Source organism: Pogona vitticeps, chromosome 5, assembly GCF_051106095.1.
Source record: "Pogona vitticeps strain Pit_001003342236 chromosome 5, PviZW2.1, whole genome shotgun sequence".
In the NCBI taxonomy this organism is placed as follows: Eukaryota; Metazoa; Chordata; class Lepidosauria; order Squamata; family Agamidae; genus Pogona; species Pogona vitticeps.
Window position 1 is genome coordinate 14,413,795 of NC_135787.1, and position 21,860 is coordinate 14,435,654.

The 21,860-nt window shown below is 40.6% G+C and overlaps 1 protein-coding gene across 1 annotated transcript; it reads left to right on the forward strand.

Annotated features, from left to right (window-relative positions):
* Positions 1–607: 607 nt before the first annotated feature.
* LOC140707647 (uncharacterized) lies at positions 608–21,802 on the forward strand. The gene is made up of 3 exons (XM_073001984.2): positions 608–6,837; positions 13,782–13,901; positions 15,092–21,802. Exons 1-3 carry the CDS (start codon positions 6,742–6,744, stop codon positions 16,718–16,720), a joined length of 1,845 nt encoding a protein of 614 aa, XP_072858085.2. The 5' UTR covers positions 608–6,741; the 3' UTR covers positions 16,721–21,802.
* The last annotated feature ends 58 nt before the right edge of the window (positions 21,803–21,860 follow it).

Consider the following 21,860-nt stretch of genomic DNA (forward strand, 5'->3'; position numbering starts at 1 on the left):
CATATCTGACTCTAGGGGGCAGTGCTCATCGTTGTTTCCAAGCTGTAGAGCCAGTGTTTCTCCAAAGACAGTGTCCGTGGTCATGTAGCCATCGCGACTAGACACGGAATGCCGTTAGCTTCCCACCATGGTGGTACCTATTTATCTACTTGCATTTGCATGCTTTTGAACTGCTAGGTTGGCAGGAGCTGGGACAAGCGACGAGCTCACTCTGTTGCATGGATTTGATCTTACGACTGCAGGTCTTCTGACCTTGCAGCACAGAGGCTTCTGCGGTTTAATCCAAAATGCCACCAGGTCCCTTGACTCTATAGGTATCATATGTCTAAACCAGAGGTAACTGCAAAGCAAACCCAGCTTTCAGGTTAAGTACTAAAAGTCAGGGATGTTGGCAAGTCTCTGGGTCTGATTCCAAGTCTCTGTCCAAATCTTTGGTATCAAGTCCCAAGTCTGAGTCTTTGGTACCAAGTTCTGAGTTCAAGTCTTTGGTCCCGAGTCCCAAGCCCCAAGCCTGAGTTTCTATTAAAAACAATATCTTTTCCCCAGAAATAAGGAAGGAGTGGGTAGGTTCTGAGTCAGAAGTTGAGTCAGAGTCATTGAAAACAACAACAACAACAACAACAACAACAACAACAACAACAACAAAAAGTTGAGTCAAGTCACCAGTGTGATTTAAGTCCAACTTGACAACGACGTGACTCCCCATCCCAGCTAAAAGTGCTGAACTATTGATGCAAAGACAGTATCTTAGGCTTGTGGCTCTCTCCCATTTTTCAGGATCATGGCATGTTTTTTTTTTACTAGTAAACTAGTAAAACTAATTTTACTTAAAGTGTTGTCAGTAAACTAAGCAAAACTAATTTTCCTAGATTACTAGGGATAGTGGACTTTCAACTTATATTTAGGGTGTCTCTGAGCACCTCTTCAGCCCAGAAATGTGTTGTCAGTATCAGAAAGGAGTTCACTGCCCATCCTGTCACATGTAAATGGACCCCAGCCTACTCCTTATTACTTTCAGCACCTAAAATAAAGAGTGGAAGGATTCATTACTGTTAAATAATCAGGAATCTCTAAAACATGTGCCAGAACACAGCAAAGCGGAAAGAGATCTACCTATAGATTGAAAACCGCCTCCCATCCAGAGGTGGCGCATTTGTTAGGACAATTGGGGTGCCCCCCAACCTGAGATTTAGGCTAATTCAAAGCATCTAATTTCTGTCTTCCTCCTTTCTTAAGGCAGAGGAGCTCTGAGTGTATATACTATATGTGTGAATGCTTGCCTGCCTGCTCCTCTCTCTCTCTCTTTCTCTCTCTCTGTGTGTGAATACCAACTTTAGCCTATTTGGGTAACACTGGTTGTTATGTCTTCTACCTCACCAGGCACCACTGTTTCTACCACCCAATACTGCTCTCGCAAGAAGGGCAAAGCTTCAATTTTTATTTTTTATTTTTTTGCTTTTTAAATTATTGCATTACTCGTCACCTATCACAACATGCACCTCATCACCTTTACTGTGCCTGGGCTTCAGGAGTAACTCATTGTATTGTTGTAGACTTATATTAATTACCATTACTGCTTCCACTTACTTATTTACAATGCAAAATGAGTATGAAACATACAGAGCATCATGGGCCATTGTCCCTTCCTTCAACAACTAACAGGAAATGTGGGAAGCAGCTGTCCACGTTTCCTGGACTATGCATTTAATGGAGTTGGAAAAGAGAGGGTCTCATGCTGTTGTGAGTTTAGTCACTATGCCACGAGGCTCCTACCCAGAACCCCTAGACCATCTGACATGATTAAACATTCAGAATCACAATAATGCAATGAGAGTGCCGTTTGATGCACACAAAGAAATAATACCTTGGTGGGCCCTCCGACTACTGCTCCATGTTACTCACAGAAGTCATGAATATCAGCAACAATAACAATGACAGTTAAGTCCCGAGCTTTGGAGGCAAGGTAAGGACTGAGGTAAGACTTTGATTGTGATTGATGTGAGAAGGGACGTTGGCAAGAAGAAGAAGAAGAAGAAGAAGAAGAAGAAGAAGAAGAAGAAGAAGAAGAAGAAGAAGAAGAAGAAGAAGAAGAAGAAGAAGAAGAAGAAGAAGAAGAAGAAGAAAAGATGTTTCTTATTTTGGCAACTCCATTACCTACTTTAGCAGCTCAGCCAAGCAATCACTGCTCAGAAGATATCAGATCCTTCTAGCTGTGACAGTTCCACAGACCTTTGCCCCAAAAATAATTCCCTCCCTCCCTCTCTCTCTCAGGTATCAATAAGTCTGGTTTCAAGACTCTACAACTCTACTGCCACCTCCTCCAAAGGCTGGTCCGGAAGGTCTTAGAGCTAGGAGCCCTTGTAGGAGCAATAGAAATATACATTTTCAGTTTAGAAGTTAGGAAGAGAAGTTAGCGTCTCATGATCACCTCTGCAGAAGCCAGGTCAATCCTCAGCCTATTTGGTCTAGTTCTGCTTCTTCAAGATCAGATGTTATTTCATGTTTCAGGAGGCTTTAATTAATATTATTAGTTGACGACATCTGCAGTAGAGCTGTTTCCCTCATCCGTGCATATTTCTGTCCCCACCCAGGGGCTGCTTATAGAGATGAGGTGTACCTTATTATGGCATACATCCAATTGCTAGCTCCACATAGACTAGGCATTTGAAATCACTTCCTAATCAATACTTACAAGTCAATAACTGGTTCAACAGGTCTACTCTATTTGGGACTCGCATTTGGATTTAGATCTGCTTGTTCAGTAGTGATGATGGCTTAATTTGTAGACTCTGAGATGCCAAGCTTCCTCTCCCGCTGCATGTAATGGATACCTAGTCGATGAGTATGAACTAGCTTTTAATTGTGATGTAATTTTGATAAAGTGGAATATGGCTGACCTGTTAAAAGTGTTGTTTTTTAGTGGGTGTTGCTAATGTAAGATATGAATCCAGAGTTCCACGATGCACGAACAACACAGAGGATGGGGAAATCAGTGCTGAGTTTCTTAGCTTTCCAGCAGCATCCGTTCAGTCCAACATTAGATTATGAGACACACACACTCTCTCTCTCTTGCCCCCACACTGGACATTCATGCATATTTTTGGATGCATTTCTTCAAAATATATGCATTCTTGAAAGCATTTTTTTCAAAAGTATGCATTTTAATGTCATTTTTTGTATTGTCTCTAAAGCATGACTGTGTATTTTCCAAACACGCACATTGCTATGTGTATACATTTTAAAAATGCACACACTTCCTCTCCCCCCCCCCCCGCGATCCATCTACCCTGGCCCAATGGATCACAGTCCTCGCAAATGAATGGCTTTCTGAGGAAAGAGGTATTCCGTTCTGTTGGCAGCTTCTGGTGGCAGAAAATAGGCATTTTATTTCTGTAGAAAATACAAATCCAAGAAATATCTTCCTATCCCTAAGTGTTCTCTTAAAAGTGTGCTATGAAGGCAAGGCGTCAGAGTGTTCCAAGCTCAGCGTTTATCATATTTAATGGAGACACAAGCCCTTTACTATCAACAAGTCTTACGCAACATCTCGAAGTCCCAGTTGACAAACATCATCAAGCTTTTAATCAAAGGGCTCTTCAGTGGTCACCAACAAGTTAAGAGGTTTGCCCGTCTATTTGGTTATGTGAGGTTATTTCCTTCTAAGTACCACACTGCCGCCATTAAAACTGAAGGATTTAGACCCACACTGTTTGATACAAAGAACAAGTGCCCTGTCATATTTGCTTGTGGCTCTATTTTGGTTGAAAGTTTGTCTAGATGTTAAATTTCAGCACTGGTTCTTTAAAGGAGTCACCTGGGCAAAAACACCTACTATTTAGGAGGCTTCACTGGGTATATTTGCAATCCAAACATAGTCATGTTTTGTATGTAGCTATGTCTATAGCATGCCCTCTTGGCAGCTCACCTTCTATATATTTAGTCCTGAACTAAATACAGCATCACCTGAAGCAGGCCTTGGCTAGGAAAACATCCAATCTGATGATTTTTCTGGCTGGATACTTCAGTGGTTTAGGTATCTGGCCGCGGAGAGATTGAGAGTTCAAATCCCCATGGTACCTCCTGCAAGTACAGCCAGCCCGTGTGGCCTTGGGCAAGCTGCACAGTCCTAGGGTGTCCTCAGAAAAAGGGAATGGGTAAATCACATCGGAGTACTGTATTGCCTATCTATTGTCTACCTGGAAAATCTTCAAAAAGATGGTTAAATTGATGACACATGTTATTGATTTTACATCATATGCCTATATAATTGTTATTCAGATGGAAAAAAAGGTGCAGAATTCTAGCTGTAGAAGACACACAGATCAGCAGGAACATCAGCTATTGTGGTAATATATCCAATATAGCTACAGGCATATGTAAAATGGTGCTATGTTTTAATTGCAAATGCCTTAGGAGATGATGTGCCCATTTCCTAATGCAATTAATCTATTTGAAATATGGGTGTAGTGTTTTGTCCCAAAGCTGTTCAAACATTATAATTCCCCTTGCATTGAAATTCTGTAGGACTCCTTAGCCCACATTAATATTAATGGCCAGAATCCTGTTGGTGGTTTTAATTTTAATTAAAATAGATGCACAGCTAATCACACAACAGATATCATTTGAGCAGCAATTTGCCACAGAGGATTATGCAATTTAATATTAACATATGTAAATCGATAGCAGGAATCTGCCCAATATTTTTCAAGAAATGTACCAAACAAGAATAGCTATATTCTGCCAGAGGCAAGACAAGACATTTTGTTTCCTGAACAAACGTCATCCAGCTCATGGTGCATAACACTCAAAGCCACTCGAATTATTTCAGTACCTGATGCAGAAAATTCTCCTCCCAGCAGTCAAAATATAAAAGGAAGATGTTTCCTACCCAACAATCTGATGACCATTTGTGACATCCTAAATCTCCCACCTCATGTGGCTCATGCTCTAATGCTCAGAGCTTTAAAATAATACCTTGTGAATGAATTAAGGAATTCGGTGGCCAGCTGGTGGGTTGTCATTTGCAGAACTTAAAATAAAACAAATAAAAAACGGAACAGCAAAAATGTGTGCAGCCCTCCAGATGTTTCAGATCCCTATCTAGTCCTATCCACCCTGGCTAATGGTGAGCTTTGATGGGAGCAGGAATTTATCAACATCTGAGAACCGGAAATATTCCCACTCATGTAACACAGCCTAAATGCAAGGACATAGGTTCAATCCATTGCATCTGTAGCAAAAAGGTGCATTTGACTGTAAAAGAAAGTGAACAGCCACTGTCTGTCAAAGTAGACTACAGTGTCTGAGATGCACAAATTGACTTACCTGGGCTGTTTGCCTACATTCCTATCCTCTGTCAGTCAGTTCCTTATTTTCTTTCCTTAAATTGTACCCATGGCTTAAAAGTGAAGACAGCTTTGGACAGCCAAGGGTGTTAACATGGGCTTATGTCCTTCAATGGAAGCTGGAAGAAGATTGTTTCATAGTAGAAATGACTCAAATGAACAAGTGCTTTGTCTATTGACTGAGTGGTAGTGCCCTGGTTTCCTGCGGAATACAAATCTATAATTTCTTTATAGCCTAAAAGCTTCCAGGGTTCCATTTTTCAACAGCTTAATGACTACTTTTACTTCAGGGCGCCCATTAGGTATATATATTTATACTTACGTACCTACAAAATGCACAATATAATATATAATTACTGTTTTTATCAAGTTTTGTGTCTTCTCAGGGTTTTTTTTTTAAAGGAGAGCTAGAAACCCCTCTCCTCTCTCTCTTTTGTGTGTGGAAAAAAATGTACTTGCAAACAAAAGACCACACAAAAGGACATTTGTGTATTTGTTAATACAAATATTCGAGCTAAACATGAAATGGAACTAGAGAATATTTCCTGCATTTTTCTGGCTGCTGATAATGAAAAGACAATAATGACTGGAACACACATTCTGTTCTGATGCTTATAGATAGAACCTGTCCACCTACAAAGCAATCCTCAGTGCTCTATTTTACTTTTAATTTTTTTTAAATTACAGAAGACATAATTTTAAATGGAGCTTATATACAGATGGGGTCATAGTGGCCAGAATGCATTTTGGCCATGTGCTTCATCATGTTCCCCAACCACACAACCAATTTGTTTGTTTGTTTGCTTGATTTATAGGCTGACTTACTAAACTCAAGACGTTTAGCTTAGGGTGATGTACGAATTGGGTCAAGTGACGTATCTTTAGATGCAAAGAAGCCCTTTGTGATTGCAGAAGTCAGCCTTTACAAGCAGCAGTGAGGAAGGATGTTTATCTGAATAAATGGAAGGTTTTTGACATTAAACAAGCAAGATGATGTGATTAGGAACATCACAAACCTAGTTATTAAGAACAGACTGACACATCAATTGACTGGCTCAAATGTGTCACTAAAATTCTACCCCTCAGTTAGAATGCACTTCCTGGATACATCTCAGTAGCGCAATGTAGGTGAATAAATCTAGTAATCATAGAAGCAGGGGCTTGCCTGACATTTATAATATATATTATCTCGCAAAACAAGGTACAAAATATAATTTATCTCATGTACTGCATGGGCAGTGGGACAAGAAGAATTTAAATGGAGTAAGAGAGCATCTAATCATTTCAAGAACAAATGGTGAGGGATTAGTGGGTTTCTGTTTAAGACTTGGTTAAGTCCCAGTTCAGTTGCTGGACTCCAATTGGTTGCCTGAAAGTTAAATTACTGTTTAAATGTATGCCCAGTACCATTTTGTGTCCATCCCTTGAGGAACTGAGACATCAGAAACATCCTAACAATTTTAATATTGTTTATTGCTGGACTACAGAAAAGGTAAGCATTGTGCGCCATGTGTTAAGAAAGGGAGTTACTAAAAACAATTGCTTTAATTCAAAAGGGAGCGAAAAGCCAAATAATGGAATTGCTTACCTCTAATCAAATGATTGCATGCATTGACTGCACATTCAGCCTGCAGAGTAAACAGGAAGTGAACCGTCGGAGGCAGGTGCAAGATCAATAGCAATTAGCATATTGTTGCTACGGGTTGCAATTATGTTTCTTTGTGGAATCTGTAACATAATTACATTTCACACGTCTGTTTGGGTTTCTAAGCAATTAGCAAGATGCTGTGATGAGGATTGCTGCCTGTTGAATTCCTACCTATTGTGCAAGAGATAAAGGCAAAGGAGCTTTATCAAAAAAAAGTTACACCCCCTAACTAATTACATGTTAGCATGTGAGTAGGAATCTAGAACTAGCAGAATATCAATAAATCTGTAGTGATACCAATGCAGCGATTATCCTGAGGAAAGTAACAGCTGTGCAGAAAAATACATGAATTGTAGAACATCCCAAATTCAATTCGTGTTGGTACCAATTAAAACAATTTTCAGGTAGGAGAACCAAGAAGTTTCTTGCTTGGAAACCTTAAAATGGTTATGCCGCCTATAAGAGCAAACGATTCTAGGAGAAGTGGATGAAGGACCAAACCAGATGTGACTTTGCATGCCTTTGCATTCGACACACAAGCTTTTAAAAAGCTTCAGTGCTGGAAATTTTTGAGACCGCAGCAGGCACAGAGAGAAGTTTATCCCATCTCTTCTCCATTTCTGGTCCTGAAGAAAATCTCTTCTCTGAAACAATTTCTGATGACACACAGCTCTACATCTCCTTTACACCAACTTCAGTGGATGCCGTCCGGTCCCTCCAGCGCTGCCTGGACACTGTACTGGAATGGATGCAGTCAAATGGATTGAGGCTGAACCCGGACAAGACGGAGGTCTTGAGGGTGGGCGGCCCTTCCGTCAGCGGCATAGGTGACTCCCTCTCCTTTGGGGGGACGACCCTTGCCGCAAAGAGTGAGGTCCGCAGCTTGGGAATACATCTGGACCCGGCGCTTACCATGGAAACCCAGGTGGCGTCCGTGGTCCGCTCTGCCTATTTTCATCTATGGCGGATTGCCCAGCTACGACCATATCTTGATCGGGGGGCCCTCACTACTCTAGTCCATGCGCTCATAATCTCAAGATTAGACCATTGTAATGCACTCTACGTGGGGCTGCCTTTGAGGCTGACGCGGAAACTTCAGATGGTCCAGAATGCAGCAGCCAGGCTCCTTAGTGGGGTGAGAAAACACCAGCATATCTCCCCCACCCTGGCTGCTTTGCACTGGTTGCCCATCCGTTTCCGCATTGACTTCAAAGTGCTAATGATCACTTATAAAGCCCTAAACGGTTTGGGACCTCAATATTTGGCAGATCGTCTTCTCCCACCCAGATCTACCCGGATCACCCGATATAGCCAGCAGGGGCGGCTGAGGGGTCTGACGCCGAGAGAGGCCCGGAAGGAAAAAACAAGAAACCGGGCCTTCTCGGCGGTGGCCCCTCGGCTGTGGAATGCCCTCCCAACAGAAATTCGGCTGGCACCCTCGCTGGGTGTTTTTAAAAGCCAGTTAAAAACTTGGTTATTCAAGAAGGCCTTCCCTCCAGTCAATTAAGTCTTTTTCTCTGTTTCTCTCTCTCTTTTTTTGGCTATTCCATCTTGGTAATTCTCTCTTTAAATTAATTGTTTTAAATTGAAATATGTAATTTTATGATTTTATATATTTTTATACTGTTTTGTTTTATTTTGTAAGCCGCCCCGAGTAGACATGGTCTAGAGAGGCGGGGTAAAAATCAAATAAATAAATAAATAAATAAATAAATATCTTCTAAAATGACAGGACACATCACCTTCAAATTTAAAATGGGACATAGCAGGTGCCGTTTCCTTCTCAGGAAGCAGAGGCAGGCAATGCAAAACAGCTACTGAACTTCCTCCGAGCCACAAAAAATGGTAGCAGACTAAGATTAAAGGAGTGCGTCTAATGGGTCAAGAGCAAAGACAGAGGGGTTGGGTATCCAACCATTAGTAGCTGAAAGTGACAGAGTGTAAACATAGAGTAAAGCAGTAATAAAGTTGAAATGAATCAGCATACAAAAAATGTTAATCTCAAAAAATAAAATGACTAAAATGACTAATACAAAAAAAGGAAAATAGTAATAATATTTTTATGTGTATATATGCTGTAAATGCAGTTTGAGTGTATTTCTTCCACTTATCGTTTGGAATACTGTACAGTATGTATGTATGTATGTATGTATGTATGTATGTATGTATGTATGTATGTATGTGTGCGTGCGTGCGTGCGTGCGTGCGTGCTTGTTTGTTTGTTTGTTTGTTTGTTTGTTTGTTTATCTATCTATCTATCTATCTATCTATTTATTTATTTATTTATTTATTTATTTATTTATTTATTTATTTATTTATACCCCTCCCATCTAGACCGAAGTCTACTCTGGGCGGCTAACAATAATGCATAAAAATGAAAACAATATAATAAAATAAAAACAACAACAATGCTATAATTCAAGATGGCAAAAGTAATTAGATGGCAAAAAGTAACTTGCATCTTGTTTCTCCCCTCTGGCTAATGGATGCTTCTACAGGCAACTCATAACCAGAACTTTAAGGCTACAAGCCTCTCCTACTGATATTTAGTAGCACATCATCCATCAGTCTCCAGAGTTTACATGGCTATCACAATTAACACCGTTTGCTCAACATCTTCCATTAAATTGTTTAATCCCTTTTGGAAGGTAGCTAAATTAGGGGACTTCCCATCACTGCAACTTATGGAAGCAAATTTCATTCATTAATAACGTGTTGTGGGAATTACTTTCTTTTGTCTGTCTTAAATTCACAGTCAATCAAGCTCATTGGATAATTCCCACATTCTAATTTTTTGCAGAAAATGGTGCCTTTCTTTCTGCCCCAGGTTATACATAATTGTATAAGTCTCTGTCCTGTTTCCCCTTATCTTTTTTCTAGACTTGCAAACCCCAACATACTTTCACTTTTCATTCTAATGAAGGTATTCTAATCACCTTTACGTTTTAATTGGCCTTTTCTCCAGCTGTCCTCCTGAACAATCCCCTGCTATTTCCATTAATGTCCACTAAAGACATTTGATACTGACAAAATCTACTCAGCCTTCTTGGCCATTGCTTGGGAATCACATGCCCGCCTGTGGAAACCTAAAAGCCACAGTGGCTTGAAAAGAATTTCTCAATAGACATATTGGTTTTAACCAAGTATAATAATTTTCTTTTAAGTATGTTAAAAAGAGAACCTTGGTTTCCCCCATCATTCTTACCATATGGGACACCAGCCTTTCCCAGACCTGTCAGCACTATAGATTTTTCATCAAGCCTTTTTCACCCCTTCAGCCTGAAAAGGAGAGTTTTCTCTACCTAAATTAGGATGTCACTCTCATGGCTGGAGGAAAACCCATTATTACGAGTTCTCTGCCTCCCCTGCGGTTTTCCAGTGCCTGGAACCTGATGTTAAGATTGCCCTCGGTTGGTGCACAATCATTTGGCCAGACATGGAATCCATGATTAACAAACTGATGTGGCTTCTCTGGTCTTGGGTGGCACATCAGAGCCCTAAGCCTGGTGTTGATAATTGAGACCTACATATGTACCTTCAGTGGTATGCCCACTGAGATTTTTTTTCTTCAAGAAAACCAACAACAGCCAGCTGTAGTGCTTAAGATAATCACAGTCAGATGTTTTTTTGGGTAAATTATATCTCATGGGAATGGACAGGGTACATTAATCTGTCTAAAAAGTGACTAAATTCATTCATCCTCAAGCAGAAGAGAGAAGGCCCAGGTCTTTGATTTTGTAAAGAAAATATATTATTACTCAGGCAGTAAGGAGTCTGTGTATATTTAAACATGAGGATCTCGGTTCCTCCAGCTTCCCAATAGGCTTATTGAGACGGGCAGGTGAAAGACCTAAATTATGTTCCTGAGATTATGGGCAAACATCCTGTTTAGTTAGTTCTCACCTTAATATCCATTAAATGTTCCAAAGAGAGGAAATAACAGATTAGGAGCCCTCACACATAGAGCGGCATTTCAGCCATGTCCTATATGTGAATTATGTGGTACAAACTCAAGGAGAGACTCATAATTGTGAGACCTTTGTTTTATGTATAGCACAGCTCAGTATTTCCAAGAATTGTACTTCTTTTTACAGCAACTGTATATTTTCAGACATCTTAAAATAGTTCTGCCACCTTACAACATGTCCTAGTTAGAATTTCGTCTTCTTTTTTCCACATGGATCTGAGTCTTTTGCATTGCTGCTAAAAAGAAGGCAGGCAGTTTGACTTTAAACAAGCTACGCTATTTCATCTTTTACACCACCTATCCCAACAGGCACTGTGAGGCAAATACTGGAGACAACATCAGTAAACCCCCTAGCCTTCTACCAGATTTTCCCATTCCCTTGCCTTTAAGATCAGAGCTGTGTGTGTCACATGACTGGCCCCACATCCTTTAACGCAGTGGTCCCCAACCTTGGGCCTCCAGATGTTCTTAGACTACAACTCCCAGAAGCCTTCACCATCACCTCTGCTGGCCAGGATTTCTGGGAGTTGAAGTCTAAGAACATCTGGAAGCCCAAGGTTTGAGACCACTGCTTTAACATATCCTGTTTCCATCAAGTGGGACAGAAGACCCTAATTCCATGGCCAGTGTTGAAGTGAGATTCAGTTGAGCTTGCTTTGTTACGTGGAATATATGTGTGATAAGGTATGGACGGGGGTATTATTTTGTTCCTATTTATTTACTGAAATATCTTTACCCCACCTTTCTCCTTAAAAGGACCCAAGCTGGCTTATATCATTAAAATAACCAAAGCAATATTTAAACAAGAAAACAAATATTAAAAAAGATAATTAAACAAGCATTTATTTAAAACAGTAAATAAAATCAGTACTGTATACTACATTTAAAAGCAATAGAGCAAAATGATTCATTTTTAAAAACCCTATCAGACAACCAGTCACTGCCTGAAGAGAAAGGTCTTTGTCTGCTTGTAGAAGGACAGCAAAGCCTAGCTTCCTGTGGGAGGCAGTTCCAGAGTCTGGGAGCAGCAAGAGAGAAAGCTCTTTCCCGTGTCCCAACCCAGCATGCCTGTGAGGGTGGTGGGACTGAGAGAAAGGCTTTCCCTGATGATCTTAATGCCCAGGCAGTTTCATAGAGGGAGATGCAGTCTTTTCGATAGCTTGGACCCAAGCCATTCAGGGTTTTATAGGTTAAAGCCAGCACTTTGCATTGTGCCAAGAAATGGATCGGCAGCTGGTGGAGTTACTGTCACAGAAAAGTTATAGGCTCCCTGTAACCTGCTCCAGTTAGCAGTCTGGCTGTGGCTTCCTGGACTGAGGCAGCAAAATTTCTTGAATCAGCCCTGTCTTTCTCTCTGATAAATCATGCCCTTGTTTCGCCTTTTGGGACAAGTAAATTCTCTGAGTTTGTGGAACTTTATTTAAAGTAGGTATCCATAATGTTACAACCGTATGACTTTTCCTGGGATGAAAACATGGCAAAACTTCCCATTCTACCAAAAGCAGAAGCTCTCGGCCTTGTTTTGCGGCGTAAACATGTGTATGATTAAGTCACAGCATTTATTTTACCAGATAATCTCACATTCTAACAAACTGTAATCCAATTGCATTGTTATTCAGTTACACACTTGCACGTACACACAAACAGACATCGTTGGTTGAAGACTAGAATTAAGACTATTTCACATTGACTCAAACTCCACCAAACAAGGAAATTTGAAGTTAAGGCTAATGCCCCAACACATGTGGACAGTGACTGTGGTGTACCTTCACCAATTGTGCTTGCTTACAACTTGCCCTCTGTGCACATACACTTTGCCTTGGTCTTTTGGTCGCTAATCTTTTTTAAAAATCATTTCAATAATACAGAAGAATATGACAATAATATAACAACCCAAGCCAAACCATCAAAAAGAAAATTCAACTAACATATCAATTAAAGAAAAAGTTTACACAAAATATAACATAAGTGTTCCATCCTGTGCTCCCCACCACCCTCAGAATTAATTAATTAAGTTTACTTTATATTTTGTAGCATTTGTAGCTGCTCCATTTCTCTCCAGAAATATAAGGTATAACCTTTCCCTTTCTCAAACACATGTACTAAAAATACATCCCATACATCTTCAAAATCCTTTGTATTTGATATTCCTTTTCTGATCTTAATTTCACTTGCAAATTTATCATTAATAGGATATTTCACATTTCTTTATATCATTCCTTCATATTACCGGTAATTTCATTTTTATTCTTCCAATTCCTTGAAAATATCAATCTTGCCACCCATATTATAATAACGAATTCCTTTTTCTGGGCCCTAATCTTGTTGTGGAGGATGAGGTGCATTGGACCAGCAAAGTTGCCCTCCTTCTTTCTGTACACTAGACTTTCTTAGCACAATTTACTTCAGAAGCCAGTGCAGGACAGCAGGTTACCACAAAGTGAATGAATACAGAGTAAAGATGGAAAAGTCTTGGGAGGATCTTGATGTCATAGGGACATAAAAGGTCGTCTTCTACTGGTTCGGACTCTTCGTACATCTCATTAATGATGTTGATTGCCAATGGATCTCTAGGAGTTCAGGCTGGACCTTTTCTTTGAAAGTGCTGGGAATTAAACCTGGGAAATTCATGCTAAGAGCTACATGCTAAAAATATTCTCTACCAATGACCGATGACTGCTCCAGACCAGCTCAACAGTCTTTTCTCATTACACTAATGAGAAAATTGTTGATTTCATTATTGATTCTTTTCCCTTCTAATGCTTCACATAGTTCATATTTATTTTGTTTGTTTGTTTAAACTATCCTGTTTTTCTTCTAGGTAGTGAAACCGTCACACCAGTTGTTAAATATACTTTCAATTTCCTCACAGACAGGGATTCCGATCATGAAAACTCTACTTTTGCTTGTAAATATTATTGGAATAGCCATTGCTTTTCCGGTAAGTACAGAAGACAAGGAAAATAATATCTCTAGATAAAGTTCACATGGCTCAGTTAGCTTCCTTCCTTCCTTCCTTCCTTCCTTCCTTCCTTCCTTCCTTCCTTCCTTCCTTCCTTCCTTCCTTCCTTCCTTCCTTCCTTCCTTCCTTCCTTCCTTCCTTCCTTCCTTCCTTCCTATTTAACTTGATCTTTTTAATGACTTACAATAAGACTTGTACAGTGCATTGATAATCAGAGTGATATAGTGGATAGAGCAACAGACTTGGAAATATACCTGGGTTTGAATCTCCACTCAACCACGTAAACATCTTGGGGGTGTGGAATTGGTAAAACCACTCATTAAACATCTTTAACATCCTTAAACATCTGGGAAGAGCCTCGTGGCACAGTGGTTAAACTGATGTATTGCAGCCAAAACTGTGCTCACGACCTGGGGTTCAATCCCAGGTAGCCGGCTCAAGGTTGACTCAGCCTTCTATCCTTCCAAGGTCGGTAAAATGAGTACCCAGCTCACTTGGGGGGGGGGGAACAATGTGTAGCCTGCATAATTAACTTGTAAACTGCCCAGAGAGTGCTTGAAGCACTATGGGGTGGTATATAAGCAGCACGCTTTGCTTTGCTTTTACTTTGAAAGTGCTGTTAGAACTGCTATAAGTCATTTCTGACTTGAGGGCATATAACAACAGTGACAGTAGGTTAGCTCAAGCTGATACCAGCTCAAAGAAAAGCGTCTCATCTCTCTCTCTCTTCTGATACTGCACACTCTAAAGTATGTCAAAACCTCAGTACAGGAAGGGACGCAGACTTTGGTCTATATGAGAATTGGGAAAAATTATCTTCTGTCTAATTCCAGTCGCAGAAGTTCTGACAGATCAAAGCCACTAAGTTCTAGTCATGAAGAAATGTGTCCTTTTTGTGAAGCAGAAACATGTAGTCCTCCATATGTTGTTTCACTGCAACTCCCATTAGCCACATCACCAAAACTGAAGGATGTGGGAACTGTAGTCCAATATTTTCTGGAGGGCCATACACTCACCATTCCTCAATTAAAGAGCACAAAAGTATTAACGGAAGACTAACAAGATTTACACGGAACCTTCATGGTCCACTATGTTCGTAAATACAAGATTTCTTATATTTCCTCAGAGCATATAAACATTGTATTGTTTTATACACTTCTTCATGATAGATCCAGAAAGATGAACCTCTACCTGGAACCGGCTATGGGGGATATATGAATCTGATTAACACAGATAAAGAAGTCTTACAGATCGATGCTGCTAATGAAAATGGACACTGGCAAAATGGAGAGGAGGAAGAAATATTTCTTAATCCCCCTAAAACATATGCTGTTGCTGCAGAAGTGTCTACTGTTGATACTATCAGTCACCAAGAAGGCTATCAGCATAAAATGGATCACCGGCTGCTCCATGAAGATACTACTCTGGTGCAGGCTGAAGACAAGAGTCAGCAGGTCACAAAGGAAAGCATGGGCGTGCATGTCAAGTTCCCCACCAAGAAAGACAATAAGAGCCACCTCATTGACATTTTAAAAGAGATTAGTCATAATGCAGGACAAAATGGCACAGAGCCTTTGAGAAACAGAAACGCAGTTCATGGCCCCATATTAGTCAAAGCAGGTCCCATCATCCATGAAGCAGAGATATGTGCTGAGAAACAGTTTATCGAGGAATTCCAAGCTAGGGGTGATTTCGTGGCAAGAAAAAATGTGGATGCACAGTACAAGAATCCTTACATTTTCCACAGTTACCATTTAGAGGACGAAGGCATGCAAGGAGATGAGCCAGGTTATGGCGACGACTCTGATTCTAGTCAGCAGGCACAAAGCCAGAGCAATTCCAGTCAGTGGCCAGAGGAATCAGATAATCCAAGCAGTTCAAATAAGGAAAGTTCAAAACAATCCAGCTCGTCACTGAACTCTGGAAACCAGAAGGACTCCAGTGGTTCCTCTCATTCCAGTAGCTCCAGTGACACAAATGATTCCAGGGTGATTCCCAGTGACTCTATGGATTCTCATGATTCTAGCAGTTCCAGTGACTCCAGCAGCTCAAGTAGCTCCAGTGAGACTAGTGATACCAGTGGTTCTAATGACTCAAGAAATTCCGGGAGTTCTGAGTCACGTGATTCCAGTGGCTCAATTGATTCTGATGATTTTTCCAAATCCAACATCTCCAGTGGTTCAAGTGCTTCCAGTGATTCTTCTGAGTCCAGCAGCTCCAGTGATTCCAGTGATTCTTCTAGCAGCTCCAGTGATTCCAGTGATTCAAGGGATTCTTCTGACTCCAGCAGCTCGAGTGATTCCAGTGATTCTTCAAGCAGCTCCAGTGCTTCCAGTGCTTCCAGTGATTCTTCTGACTCCAGCAGCTCCAGTGATTCCAGTAATTCTTCTGACTCCAGCAGCTCCAGTGGTTCTTCTGAGTCCAGCAGCTCCAGTGATTCTTCTGGGTTTAGCAGCTCCAGTGATTCTAGTGATTCTTTTGAGTCCAGCAGCTCCAGTGATTCTTCTGACTCCAGCAGCTCCTGTAATTCCAGTGATTCTTCTAGCAGCTCCAGTGATTCCAGTGATTCAAGCAGTTCTTCTGACTCCAGCAGCTCCAGTGATTCCAGTGGCTCAAATGGTCCTAGGAATTCTTCAGAGTCCAGTGATTCTAGTGACTCAATGGTTTCTTCAGAGTCCAGTAGTTCCAGCAATTCTAGTAATCAAAGTGATTCCAGCAACTCCAGATCTTCCAGCACCTCCACTAATTTTAGTGACAGCAGCACCTCAAGCTCTAATGATTCTGGGGATTCCAAATAAACAATCTGAGGCATCATTCAAACAGTACTGGGGAAGGTAGTAAGGAACGCTGAGGAAAAAGCTAAAGCCTGTGAGAACAATAAGTTAAAAGGATGAAATTGTGATGGCAGTGAAATGAGTAATAAGAGAAATTACTGTGGTAGTGAAGGCACCATTAAGTAGAATTCTAAAATGAAGTTAATACTTGCTCTGTTGAAACCCTTCATTCTGATTGAACTGTTGACTTGACCATTTCAAAAGGGACAATGGGTCCCTAACTGGAGACGCTCAATGCTAATATATATTCCTTGGGTCCTCTATGGCAGTGGTTCTTAACCTTGGGTTACTTAGGTGTTTTTGGACTGCAACTCCCAGAAGCCTTCACCACCAGCCGTGCTGGCTGGGGTTTCTGGGACTTGCAGTTCAAAAACACCTGAGTAACCCAAGGTTAAGAACCACTGCTCTATGGAAACCAAATTATTTGCTTTGGACAATTGTAACTTTTTAATTTAACTAATTATAACTAGCCTCAAACCAATCAGTATGTTTAATGTAAATATACTCTACACAAATAGGAACAATTCCTTATTCTGATGTAGGAACACGTAACACCTGTATTGGACCACTAAAGAGATAAAATTAAAAAAAAATCAATTGTTAACAATTCAGGGAGTTCCTTGATCACTCATCAAGGCTTTTCTTTCCCTTTTCACTATAGGAATAGTGTTTCTGCATTTTCCCTGATAATATATCTGCTTTCATTCCATAGCTCTTCTGGTTCCCAGTCATTTCGGCCTTGGTACCAGCACTGAGACCAGTTTCTGTAAGCAGAATAATGCCTTAATACAAACTTTGAATCAACACAGATGTCCTTAGAATGCCAAAACCAGGGAGAAAAGAATTCAGAATCCTGGTTGGATATGATACACAAATCCTTCTGTCTAGTATGCTTTGTGGGGTTTTCTTTGGTGAGGGCCATTTGTTTTCTTTACTTCTTTGGGGGATTGTGGCTTCCTCTTAGAGCTAGGGTGTGGTAGCTTGACAACTCAACAAAGTTAGTATGCTGAAGTTGTCAAAAGGACAACCTCAGGCTGTGCTGTAAATATCCTTGCAGAACAGGGCAAACATCACTTTGCTTAGGAAAAGAAATAATAAAAACTAAGCTTGGGATCGCCAACTGTGCCATCAACAAAGACCTTTTGTAGCCTCCGTCAAGACTGCAGCAATTAGATTAAATAGTACCCTGTCATACCTTTGGCAAAGTCCATGGATTCCAGGTTTTAACAAGCTGCGTTATGGTCCTTGTAGTAATTTTCAACCAGCCTTTTAATCACAAAGCAATGAGAGCCTGAGCAGTTGGCATAACAATAAATATAACATCTAAACACTGCAAAACACATGGATGGCAATGGCAGGAAAGCTGGTTTCAAGTAAACAGGAGTGTCTTAACAGCGCAAGCTGTTCTGCAGCAGGGCCAATAGCTGAAGGAGATGGTCATCTCTCCTGCACTAGAGTTATTTAAGCTTAGATCAGATGTGCTCTCTGTGACAGACATCATAACTGTGTGTCCTGGATTGCAGAGCCTGCATTAAGTTGGGTGTAGACTAAATCAGGTATGCAAACTCTTTGGCCCTTCAGACATTTAATTTACAAGACCCCATTTGTCTTGTCCAACATTGCCAGATTATGGAAGTTGTAATCCAAAATAGTTGAGGATTTCTAAGGTTTCTTCCATGTTTACAGTTCCATTAAACATAATTGAGAATGGAGCAAGAAGTTGCAGAGAACTTTTAGCTGGAGAAATGTCTACTGCAATAACATGGAATCATGGATCAGTTGATCTAGGGAGTTACAAAGGGAGAGAAGAAAATTGAGCAGAATTTGGAGAATAAAGTAGTGATGTGGCACAGCTCAGTACAATTATATATTTATAGCCTAGGGTCATTTAATTTATATGCAGAATAAATCATGCAAAAGGCTGGACTGGAGGAATCCCAAACCGGAATTAAGATTGCAGGAGGAAATATCAACAACCTCAGATATGCAGATGATACCACTCTGTCTATCTCAAGATTAGACTACTGTAATGCTCTCTACATGGGGCTGCCTATGAGGTTGCTATGGAAACAGGTCCAGAATATGGCAGCCAGACTAATGACTGGGATGAAGAAATGCCACCATATCTCCCCTACTCTGGCTGCCTTGCACTGGATACCTGTTCATATCCATGCCAGTTTGAAGTTCATGATGCTGACTTACAAAGCCCTAAATGGTTTGGGACCTCAATATCTGGCAGAATGCCTCCTTCTGCCTGTTTTACGTGATCTTCCTAGGTTGTGAAGTTGAGAACACCAACTTTGAGAGAGGGCTAGAGAGAGAAGACCAAAAACTGGGCCTTCTCGGTGGTCGCTCCTTATCTTTGGAACAATCTCCCACCTGAAATTTGCCTGATCTCTTCACTGGGAATTTTTAAGCCATCACTGAAAACAAGGCTTTTCCGGCAGGCTTCGCCCAAAGTATTTAACATCCTAATTCAGTGGTCATTTCAGCGTTTTATACTACCTGTTCTGCCATCTTGCCTTTAAATTAGTCTACGTTTATTTGATGTTTCATTTTGATTGTTATTGTGTTTATTGTTTCATATGATTGTTTATCTTCTTTTTTTTGTTGTAAACCACCCAGAGTGGTCCTGGCAGCCCGATGGGGCGTACAGAAGTCAAATGAATGAATGAATGAATGAATGAATGAATGAATGAATGAATGAATGAATGAATGAATGAATGAATGAATGAATAAGACCCACAGAATCCCCAAACTGGCATGGCCAATGGCCATGTGACTAGTGATTCGGAAAGCTGCAGTCCAAATGTGTAACTTTGCCCATCTCCGATTTGGTGCAAAATGCTGCACCAAATGGGCCTCTTGGACTAATTTAGCAGGACTGTCTATGTGGTTGCCGATGCAATGGGGGCTCTGCATTCTTTGCAACATGTAATTCTGTCCTGAGCAACATAGCCTCTTCCTCTGTGCAAGGGTGGCAAGCTCTGTTTCAGAGGGAATGTATTTCACTTTAAGGCAATGCTAAAGCTTCCTTTTGTACATAGGAATGAAATCTAGTTCATGTTCCCATTTCTTTCCCTCCTTCATTTTCCCACAAAAATTCTTGTAGCGGGAATATTTATAGACAAAGACTGGGTTAAGGAGAAAGCAACGGGCAAATGCAGCTTAAATATAGAAACTGATATGGTTGTATATAATTTCGAAACTCATCTCTTTACTTTGCCAGGGGTGTAAAAACTATCATGGCTATTTGCAAGGCTCCCAGGATATGCTATGTCTCCTTCATATGAACCATCACTAAAAGTAGCTTCAATATAGCAGTAATTCAAAGTCAAGGAAATGATGCTTCTAAGAAATCCATTTGATGCACCCTAATTGTGATGTTCATTGAATTAGAAAAGCATGTTTTAGAACTCACACAAAGAGACAATTCTTCAGTGTGGCTGGTTTCTAGGCTGGTTTCAGGTCTAAAATGAGCATTTGACAAGTATTATTTGCTAGGCCTTATGTTCTCTTAGCCTACCATGCTATGGTGGTAGCACACAAAGCAACACTGAGTAGGTGTATTCTAATAACCCTTGACATTTGTCACAATCCCTCAGAGCAATGAGAATTTGGGGACATTGTGGGACATTAAACGGGCAGATGGATCTGGACCAGTTTGCAAGAGACACAGTAAACCTCCATATTTGCAACTTCTTTGGTTCTAAGTCACGGGCAAGCTGCACAGTCCCAGTATGCCCTCAGAAGAAGGGGATGGTAAAGTACTTTTGAGTATTCTCTACCTAGAAAACCATGGAAATGGTCACCATAAGTCAGAATTGACTTAAGAGCATGCAATTATTATTATTATTATTTTAGAAACAGAGAACTGCATTGCTAAAATTTGCATAAGTGGGATTACTGAGATATGATTACTGAAGTATGACTGCATTCATTTTTGCACATTGATTCAGATAGTAACAATTAAGTGGGTTTGCATTTCAATAAGAACGAAACATCTTTTTCTCTTCCATCTCTGATCACAGATCTGTCTGTCGGGAGATGCTAAAGGGGCAGCAGTGGCTCCAGCCAGAGGTTGGATTTTCTCACACTAGAATACAGCTACATATAGGGGGCAACAATGGGCTGGAAATTTAAGGCTGGACTCCTCAGGAGCTAAATATGGTCCAGCTTCTGGGAATGATGTCTCAGCAGAGGGACTGCGGTTTGGCACATTGTCTGGATCCAGGGATATTTTTACACCTCCCCATCTTGAGCTATTCTTTAAAATATCTCAGTTGCATTTTTGGTAATACATCTCTTCCCTAACCGTGTTCTTTCTTCCATAGTTCACTACAGAGACCTATCCAGGTTGTTTTTAGTGCATTTGTTTTGCACACCAACCAAATCACTTTACCTGCAAGGAAGCCAAATGATTTAAATGGTTCTGGTTTCAAAGCAAACATGAGTAGAGAAGGGCCTTCGTGTTACACTGGTACAATTCTTTGCATGGATGGAAATCTGCCTAAAATCAATTACATTAACTTCCAAATAACCATGGTTATTATGAGACTGGATTTCAGAGGGTTTTTTTTTTTTTAAGCATACTGTTCCTGATATTCTACCATGTTTTGGGCTTTAACATTACAGTAAAGCCAGCTAAGATCATGGCCACTGGTCCCACCACCTCCTGGCAAATAGAAGGGGAAGAAATGGAGGCAGTGAGAGATTTTACTTTCTTGGGCTCCATGTTCACTGCAGATGGGGACAGCAGCCATGAAATTAAAAGATAGCTGCTTTTTGGGAGGAAAGCGATGACAAACCTAAACAGCATCTTAAAGAGCAGAGACATCACCTTGCTGACAAAGGTCCACATAGTCAAAGCTATGGTCCATCTTTGTGTCCTCACCAGGCATGTCTGTGAGGATTGAAAGGTTTTTCCCAGAGATCATATTACCAACTTTGGCAAATTGCACAACGGTGTCCCTACCTAGACAACAGGTCCCTAGGGACACTGGGTAGTCCCAAAATACACACTGGTAGTCTCAAAATATTGATTACTGCAATGGACTCTGCATGACGCATCCCTGGAAGCTTTAGGGTGTCCAGCATACTATGG